This window comes from Eulemur rufifrons, chromosome 3, assembly GCF_041146395.1.
Source record: "Eulemur rufifrons isolate Redbay chromosome 3, OSU_ERuf_1, whole genome shotgun sequence".
Lineage (NCBI taxonomy): Eukaryota > Metazoa > Chordata > Mammalia > Primates > Lemuridae > Eulemur > Eulemur rufifrons.
The window spans coordinates 903,465-913,493 of record NC_090985.1 but is presented as its reverse complement, the minus strand read 5'-3'; the positions used below and the strand labels follow the sequence as shown (position 1 = coordinate 913,493).

The window sequence follows — 10,029 nt, the reverse complement described above, 5'->3', positions numbered from 1 at the left end:
GGGAGAGAGGCTCGGAGAAACTAAGCTACCGCCCTGCGGTCCCCAAGCTGGTCAACGTGAAATCGGGGTGCAGACGCAAACCTGTGGATGCAGCCTTCGCTCCTCCCCTGCAGGATGCTGGCCCCGGGAAGTGCTGAACCTCTAACCACAGAGCACGTACGTTTCATTAACAGGAGAGAAAAAATAAACGGGAAAAATCCAAGAATATATTCATCTAAAATGTGGCTACATCATCCCAAGTGTGCTAAGCCTCTGCTGCCCCTCCCGAGTTTGTCCAGAGTGGCTGGAGAGGCTTGTGCCGGCCGTCTCTGCCAATCTCCCGTTACCTCAATAATTCAGGCAGAGAAGAGTCAGGTTTTTCTCGGATCACCCAGATAACTGGAGGGGAAATGAGTTTGCCTTCCCTAAACTTTGCAGGCTGCGGAGTGAAACGGTCCCCACTGCTCCTAGCCTGAGAGCAACCCGTGTCCCCTTTACTCTCTGCACGCCCCACCCTCGGTGCCCATTCTGGTTTCGGTAGATCTCACAGAGTTTTACGAATAATCGGGAAATGCTGCTTACAGGTCTATTCTGTAATTGTGTCGAGTCCGACTCCAGACCAGTAACCTGGACTGTTGTCACAAGATCTCAACGCAGAGCCTGTGTCCTGTGTCAGGGCAGGGGACACGTTTCACTTCGGGAGCAAGATTCATCTCCCAGGCACCAGCGCCGTGACACATCCGAATGTGGCCGTGTAGACGCGGCATCTGGGTACTCACAGCACACGCAAACCAGCATGTGAGCAAAGCCTGTCACCCAGGGCTGGACGACCCTGGCCGTGTCCCGCCTGGCAGTGCCCTGGCACAGTCAGACCCAGGACCCACCGGCCAGAACCACTGTGACGGGGACTGCTGTGCCTGCCCCGTCAAACAGGCCCAGACACCCAGACTTAGTGGCGGAGGGGCTGGTTTTGAGCTTTTGCACATTCTAACAAATGTTAAACCTCTTTCTCTACGTAGGCACTTTATAGATTTATTACAAATTACATACTCCAGATACCAGCTTGTGATTTAAATACTTGTTTTCTGTCTGGTAGAAAACTACCGGCGTCCACAGCTCAGATCACTGGACTTGCTGCGTCACCTTCAAACTCCAAAGATTTTCTTCCTTTAGAGAATTTTTAAAATTCATCTCCCAAACCAATTATCCCGAGCTCTTTCCAAATCAGCCTCTGAAACCGGGGGATTATGTCAGGCGTCAGCGGCGTCCTGCTCCCGTGGCCGCTGCCGTGGCCGCACACCCGCATGGCGGGGCGTTCCGGAAGCAGAGAGCCCGCACGGCTGTGCTGGGCCAGCGATCTCCGTCCCTTCCATAACCTGCAGAGATTAAAAAAAAAAAGCTTTGTGAAAGCTTCTAGGTCGCGATTCCTTCGAAGTCAGACAGCTGCGTCATCTGCTCGCTCTGCATCGAATGCCTCCGGAGCAGCTTCCTCTGACCTCTCAGGTCAAGCCTCTTTGGCGAACTTGGCGCGACGGGAACCATCGGCTTCAAGCCACTCGCGAGCGGGGAGGACGGTTTGCCGCCAGGTCTGACGTCCGGGACGGGCGGGTTCGGATTCGCACGCAGAGGCGGGAGGAAGCCGGGCCGCGAGTGTGAGACACGGACCGGGAGCAGAGTCCCAGATCCTCGCCTTTCCAGCAGATGCGGCGGCCGGCGGCATGCCGGGCTGGGGGACACAGTGGGCGCGGTGTCCAGGGACTCCCGGGAGCCGTGGAAAAGGGACACGTGGGAACCGTTGAGCCTCCTTCTGTCTGAGGACCCTTTGCCGGGTTCGAGGCAGGTGGAGCCGGGCGGGTCAGCCCCCGGCTGCAACGCTAAATCGTAGAGGTCATTTTCCAGCTGCGAGAGGGACGCTGGCTCTTTGAGAGCAGAGGGTCCCGACGGGCCCAGGCCACCCTTCTCGGGGTCGGCAGGCAGCGTCCCCCTTCGGGCCACACGCGGGTGGGGAGCCTGGCCTTTCTCGTAGGCGGCTGTCCAGGCCGGCGCCGGGGAGGCTGGAATCTTTAGCAGCTGCTCCGTGACCGTGGGGAAGAGGGCCGGGTCCTTGCTGTCGATGCTGTTGGCCCTGGACAGGGGCCTCCTCTTAGCCAAGGACACGTCGCTGATGCTCCTGAGGACCTCGCTGTCCGTGCCGGCGCTCTGGGCCTCGTCCGGGCGCGACGAGGCCGCCAGCACGGAGGGCGCGATCAGGCCCCAGGGTTCCGATTGGAGCCTCTTGAGCTGGGGCAGGCGGGCCCGTCTGAGATTCCCGCCTTTCCTGGTGGGCGACCCGGGCTCGTTGAGAGCCTTGGAGGCACCACAACCGCTCGGGTGCCCGGTCTGGGGGCCGAAGAAGTCACTGTCCTTCTCGGCGGGTGGAGAGCCCAGGCCTGGAGGCCTCAGCTCCACGTCAGAGGGGGACGCACACGGGGGAGGAGACTGTCTGTCTTCCACTCTGGGCGAAGGGGGGACGTTAAGGTACTGTTTGGTGGTTTTGGTGCCTGAGGAGGACTTGTCCGTTGTTATAATGATCACCTCCTTCCCCTTGGCTTTGCAGGCGTCCAGGAGATGCTTCAAAGCGTCCTTGTCATCTGCATTTATGGCGTAAACCAGGGCCGAAGCCCCGGTGCGATCCTCCAGGCTGGGGTCGGCTCCGTTCTCCAGCAGCAAGGAGACCACCTCCCCGCCCGCCCTCCGGATGCAGGCGTGGATGAGCGCGGTCTTGCCCGACTTGTCCTGGATGTTGGGGTCCGCCCTGTTGTCCAGCAGGTACTTGACCATGCGGGTCTTGCTGCTGCTCTGCCGGTCCGCGTGCTGGGTGCTGCAGGCCACCATGAGCGCCGTCTCGCCCTTGTCGTTGCTCTCGTTGATGTAAGCCCCCCCTTCCAGGAGCAGCCTGGTCAGCCGCAGCCGCCCCAGCCACACGGCCTTTAGCAGGGAGTTGCCGTCCGTCCTCAGCTCGGTGTCGTCTTCCATGCTGCCGGCCACAGGCGAGGGCCCCCGAGCCTCGGTGGCAGTCACACCTGGTGAGAGAGGAAGAGGGGAGTCGGTCACGTGTGCTGTAGCTGGTCGGGCAGCACCGTTCCCACAGGGTCCCCGATCCCACGTTATGGTACCTTGGCCGCGTTAACTCACGTCTCTGGGTTTGTTTATTGCTCTGTAACGTGTGTGGGGAGGGACGGCAGTGACCGACCTCACAGTCACCGTGACGATTGCGCGAGACGGCCTGTATAGGACACTTACCCACGAGAAAGCAGTTGACGTCGTGCCCAGCATATATAAGTATTTTTTAAATGCAAAATACTAATGTGTTGACTGTACCACACCCATCACAAATGCAGGACTCTAAGTTCTTTTAAGACAAGAAATAAGCTTGTATCTGTCTCGCCTGCTGCTGCGTCCTCAGCATTTAGCAGCGATTCACCCACGATGAAAAGGTCCCCTCGTAAACGTGGTGTTGTCATTGGTGCATCAAAAAACTAGTAAGAAGTGCACCAAAATGTTCACCCTTATTCTGTGGTGGATTGTGAATGGTTTCGTTTTCTTCCTTGTGCTGTTTTCCCACCGTAAACATGTTACTCTCCTGTCGGGGAAGCCGTAAAAGAAACTACGTATCATTCACCAGATCGGTGGGGCGCTCCCTTTCCGGGTCGCAGCCCGGCCTCCCCGCAGCTGTCCGACCCCCACTCTCCTGCTCAGAACGGCCCTCCCGGTGCGAGCTTGTCCTGCCCTCTGGCTGAGCCGGCAGGAGGCGGAGAAAGGAGAAGCGGATTGTGCTTTTGTTCACAAATATTGGAAATAAAGCTCAAACCAAAGCTCAGCCGAGGTTTGTCAGACTGAGTTTTCTGCACAGGAATCACTTCCCCGATTCCTGTGCTCAGACCTCCGACCTACGTGTCACGCGAGACGCCTCCCGCAAGTGGGAGCGGTGGGGGCCCGGCACGGACGCCCCGCCGGCCCGTGGGCAGCACCTCGGCCGATTCTGCCAGCAAGGCCCCCCACGGGCTGCCGCAGAGACGGTCTGTGTGGCCGAGTGGCCGCAGTTCCCGAGTCCCCTCCGCACCCGACACACGTCCCTCTGTCTCTTATTCCACTACCTGAACCGTGATTTGTGAATCTGAATTCTTCCATTACATTGGGGGGCAAAAGTTTTTCTTGGTTGAAGTTGAGAGATGGATATGTATCTTTTTAAAAATCTTAATGCATGAGTAGATACTTACTATTAGAAAAACCCAGCCCCCCATAATCTATAAAAGGGAAGAGGCCTCCTTTCCTTAGCCCACACTCTCCCCCCTCGACGGCCTAGCGCGCACCTTTCTGCTCGGTTTCCTGCTCATCCAAACACATCGCTCTGACAGCCACCTGTGTCTGATCTTGTTGTAATGGTGTTCATGTTTCTATTAGATTTTCTGCAAAACTGCCACAATCTGAGGACATTGTATTAACTATACTGACAACAGGTGTCTGTTTCTGTCTCTCCATTGCTCCCTTCTTTCTCCTTGAACCTGCTACTGATTTGCATGTATGCGTGTGTGTGCGTGTGTGTGTGTGTGTGTGTGAGAGAGAGAGGTGGCCTTTCTCTGTCCTCTCCCCCTTCATTTTCATCCCTTTCTCTCCTCTGTGGTCCTCCAGTGACTGATGTGTTGGAGGCGCGGGCACCGGTGAGCTCACCCGGCTCCAAGCTCCAGAGACTTGAAGCAGAACGCAAGCGCTGCACAAAGGCAAAGGTGAAAACACGCCTCCCCCGACTCCGCTGAGGGGTCCCTCCCCTGCCGTCCCCTCCCCCTCTCCAGCACGGTCCCTGCTGCCCCCACCTTCTCACTCTCCACCTGGAAATCTCGTTACCTCCCAGATGCACCACTTTGTAGTTCTCTCCTCTCGGCGCTGTGCGCTTCCCAACTCTACGGCTCCTGCTCTCCCCAATTATTCGTCAGCCCCCAAACCTCAGCCCAGACGCAGGTTCCTTTGTCATCAAGAGGAAAATCACTCAGATCGTGGAGGGAGACGCGGGTGAATTTGCAGTGACTCACCACAGACTATATAAAGAACGCCCACAAATCACTTCCTCCCAAAGAGGATACACAAATGACCAATAAGCACATAAAAAGACACTGGCCTCGTTAGTACTCCAGGAAAACGAAGTTAAAGCACAGCAAGCTCACACTATGCCCCCACCAGAGTGGCTAAAATTAGACTGACCCAGGGTACTAAGGCTGGGATGAGACAGAGAAGGGCTGGAAGAGAAGCAACAGGAACCTGTTCTGGGTATAAACTGGGGCCACGAAACTGACCTGAAGCTGGTGCTGGCCCAGCAATGCCACAGCCAGCGTGGACAACATGGCCACGGAGCCCCCCGATCACGGCTCGTCTGCAAGGAGTCGCCTTGTGACTTGCTTTGGCCAATAAAGTGGCAAAAGTGACTTTTGAAGCAAAGCCTCAGCAGATCTTGTGGCTTCCCAGCTTGCTCTCTTGGAACCGCTGCTTGTAAAGAAGTCTGGGTCACCCACCAGAAGGGCTGGAGTTCCAGCTGGTGGCCCGGCCACCTGCTAGAACATGAGTGAGACCGTCCTAGCGGACCCAGCGCCAGCTGCCCCCAGATGACTGCGACTGCCTGGGGGAGCCCGGGTGACACCAGAAGACACACCCACAGTCTGGGCCAAATTGCAAAGATAATCAGCAAATAAGTGATTATTGTTTTAAGCTGCTCATTAAGGGATGGTTTGCTCACTGCGATTGATTACTAATTAATATGTGTATCAAAAAACAACAGCACTGTTCATAAAAGGTGAAAACTGGAAACAACCCATCACGAAGAAAATAGACAAAGAAATTATAGTATATCCATACCCTGGAATACTAACTGTGCACCGGCTTTGTGTTCCCCTCTCTCTCTTACACTCATGCACGCACACACACGTGCACATACAACACAGCACACACACGCACATACAACACAGCACATACATGCACACACATGCACACGCAACACAGCGCACACACACACATGCACACGCATGCACAAGCACACAATACACACATACACTCCCACACACACATGCACATTCACACGTACACATGGACACAAATGCACATACAACACGTACACGCACACATGCACACACCACACACAACACACACATGTGCACACATGCACACACAACACACATATGCATACACGCACACATGCACATGCACACACCACACACAACACACACACATGTGCACACATGGACACAACACAGCATGCCAGAAGAAAGAACTGCACGCTGCATCCTCCGGGTTCCTTGACACTCTGCAGCGTTCTCTGTTGGAGTGTGGATCTTACAACTCATCCGGGCCAGCCTCCCCCACGGAACTCGGAGCTCCTGGGGCGGAATTCTGTCTGTCCCTTTCAGCTGTGCGACAGCTACTTGGAAAGCAGGATGCAGGACACGGTGGGGGAGAGGAGAAAGAGGAGAAGCAGAGGAAGGTGGGAGGGAGGAAGGATGGACAATTGTGTTCCCTTTCATGCTGTGTGTGCTGCAAACCACACAGCTTCCGTCTGCCTCAAAGTCAAGGGCACGGGAGACGGGGAGGGCGGGACAGAGAGGAAGGGCAGGGAGGACACCAGACGGCTTGTCAAGGAGGCCACTTTCCTCCCTCACTTGGAATCGGCGGCCACCTCCTCCCCTGTGCTTGGGGCTCGTCCGTAATCAAGTCCCCTCAGTGCTACCAGGGAGCAGCTTGGAGGCGAGGCATCCACGTGCCTTCTGTGGCCTGTAGTGTCGACCCACGCACAGACACGACACTCCAGGTGCCCAGTGAGCTATCTGGCAAGTTGTCTATCACCAGTTTTTCACCACGGGCCTCCCAGCTGCATTCCTTAAACAAGGAAAACGTGAGACCTTCATCTGAGGACAGAACCAGGTGCTCACCTCGCCCTTGCAGCCTGGCTGAAATGTGCCGGCCCAGCAGTGACGGCTGGCAGGCAGCGTCTAACGCGCCCTTCTCCTTTCCCAGTGCCGGGTTTGAAAGACTGTGGTTTGCACGGCGGGTCAACAACAGCCGACAAATGACAGCAGACGCACTTCCTGCCGCACCCCAGACTCGCTCCGCCACGTGTCCGTCCCCGTCTCTGAGCACGGGCCACTGGCCTGGCCTTGCCCGGTGGCCTTAGCAAAGGCAAACCTTTCCCACAGTCTCGGAGTCAGGTCTCTGCGGCTGCTGCCACTGCTGCAAATGGCTTCGGCTGACCGGGAGAGGCTGGCCCTGGCCTGACTTTCCCCAGCAGCTGCCTGGGGAGAGCAGGCCACTCAGCTCGGAAGGGTGGGGCAGGTGGCCCTCTGTAGAGCAGACGCTGACCGGTAGGAAACCGGGGATGGGGAAGGTGTCAGGTGGGCTCTTCCCTCCACCCGGCTGCCTGTTCCACGGTGCAAGCGACTGTACAAATTGCCCCTGACTGAGCGACCGGCGCGCTTGTGTTTGCGAAGCTGCGGCCAGCTCAGTGACCAACGCCCTTGTGTTTCTCTCCCCCTACTCTGCCCCACTGTTCATTTTCCTTCATTCCTGCTCCCCAGGGTTTTACAGCCAAAGCAGGTATTGAGATGTATGTTTCCGCCCCAGACTGATGCCAACTGCCTTCCTTGAACCATAAAATGCTCCCCCTTCAAGAAGGTTCTCCCCCATTTTGCAGATGAGGAAACCAAAGCCAAGATTGAAGAAGTGGCTTCTCCATGGCCATTCAGAGACCAGGGGGTGACTCTCTGGAGATTTCTTGCAAGCTACAGTAACCCCTTCTTTCCAGCGTCTACCCCACCCAGTGGGCTGACGAGTTCACACTCTTCGATCTGCCCCATGTGCTTGGCCGACTCGACCTCAGGTGGGATTTGAAGTTGAGACTGCGAGACGCCAGTGACCATGAGCCGACTGTAACAACTGCAGTGTTGGGCACTGCGAGGCTGCATGTGTGGGCCGCCGCGTGTGCGGAGAAGCAGAAAAGACAACGTGCAGTGGGAGAGACGAAGCGAACACATTGCGACGCTGGGAGGAGACAGGGACAGAGAATCCCTCTCTCTGCTGAGTTTCAGCTCCCTTTGGAGTCCATGAACACCCTAGAAGGCTTTGAATAAATCAGCAAACTTCTGTTTATGGTAGCTTGAGTTAGTTTCCGTTACTTATAACCAAGTAAACCGTGACTAAAACTCTGGCATCACTTGCTCATGCGTTAGTCATTCATTCATCATCAGACCAGTACTGTCTGCCCCGTGCTAGGTGTGCAGGATAAAGAGACGCACGAAGTTCAGAAGCAGCTACTAAGGGATTCACAGTCTAGAGGGAAGGCAAACGTGTGTCTTAATCGTGGTGAACAGTCATGCTATGCTTGCCATGTGCTCAACCACGTGCTGAACATTATGTCAACTATTCCTCACAACGATGCTATGAGGTGGATACTATGATTATCCCATTTTATCCACATTGAAACTGAGCCTCAGGGAGGTAAAGTCACTCACCCCAGATCCACCGGTCAGTGTGCTGTGGAGCTGGAATCCAAGCCCAGGCGGTCTAACGACAAAGCCCACGTTCTTAGCCTCCCCGCGGAATGACTGTCGTGAGTGTAGCGAGTCCCAGAATGGAAGAAAACTAGGAAGCAGGGAGACGTGAGTGCCACGGGTGAGGGGTGCAGAGTGGGAAAGAGTTCACAGGAGAAGAAAACGTATCCAGCTCTTAACAAGAACATGACTCGGACGTTGTTGGCCCCAAATGGGGAGGGCCTCCAAGTTCAAAGGCAAAAGGTGGCGTATGCAGCCCAGGCATTTCGAGGACTTCATGGTTAGCACGTGGTCCTGGCAGGAGGAGGGGAGGGCACCGGTGGAAAAGGAAACATGGGAGGTTTATCTACAGAGACCAGAGCCAAAGTTCCCGGTAGCTTGTCCTGCAGGCTGGTGTTCATTACGTGGAAATGGGGAACCAGCAAAGAGTTTTGAGGAAGAGAGTGACAGTCACTGGCACCGTGCGGCAGATGGATGGGCAGGCTGGGAGGCCACCGAGGAGCCCCTGAGAGATGAAGAGGACCATAACCACCACCACAGGGAGGTCAAGGAAGAACAAGCTGGGGGGGCTGGGGGGGTGTTTGAAAGGTGGACCTGAATCTTGCCCCTTGGATGTGGGGGTCGGCCAACATCTAGTTTACCTTAGTCTGAAACCTTACCTCCCTCCCCGTCACGCTCCCCTCCCCACTCCGACCTGTCCCTCTCGGGGCTGCTCTCTGCTGGGCTCGTCTCCGCTGCGGTGCTGGGCGACATACCTCCCAGTGGTGCAGAGGCTGGAAGAGAAATGCTAGAAACCAAAACGTTGCCAACATCAAAAGTAACAATGATGCGTTCTCTCCTGGAGCCGGGAGGTGGGTGGAAGTTCTGCCCACTCTTCCTGAAGCCCTTTGATTAATTATTTTATTGTCCATAAAACTAAAGAAGTCTTACATTTTTTGAGCTGCGAGGAGCCATCTTGTTAATCTTTCCCAGTTTATGAACAGAAAGTCTAGAGACAAGGGCTGAGCTTTTTACCTCCCGCAATCTGGGGCCTCTCACTCCCGGCCTTCCCGGGTCTTTGACCTGGGCAGTGTAGACCAAGAGGGCATGTTAAGGCCTAACCGCCAGTGTGGCCCGGTCAGGTGTTGTCTGACTGGCACAATGTTCTAGGTTTTTTCATTCGAATGTTTCAAGATAAATTATTCGGTGCTCAGTGTGAAAAGGCCTTGCATTCTCTGACGTCTTACAGCTGGCCCGATTCACACGGTTACCCACCCGGCCCATGCAGGGATATGGCTTTGTGGATAAAAGTACAACACACGAAATTTAAGTCGTGAAGCTGTGGCTGTGTCCTCCTGCCGCCTCTCAGCTGCTTACCTGTTCAGAGGTGTGGGAGGACCGGATAAGCCAATGGATGCAGAAGCCCCTTGGTAAACTTTGAAGTGTGGTGCACGCAGGTGAGCCAGTGCAAGTTATGCGACTGACGACGACTCAGTGCAGACAC

At 55.6% G+C, this 10,029-nt stretch overlaps 1 protein-coding gene across 1 annotated transcript; it reads right to left on the bottom strand.

The window, feature by feature from the left end:
• Positions 1-1,392: 1,392 nt before the first annotated feature.
• On the bottom strand, positions 1,393-9,299 carry ANKRD34C (ankyrin repeat domain 34C). The gene is made up of 2 exons (XM_069466506.1): positions 9,206-9,299; positions 1,393-3,041 (listed from the first exon to the last, which is right to left on the bottom strand). Exons 1-2 carry the CDS (start codon positions 9,297-9,299, stop codon positions 1,393-1,395), a joined length of 1,743 nt encoding a protein of 580 aa, XP_069322607.1.
• Between the last annotated feature and the right edge of the window lie 730 nt (positions 9,300-10,029).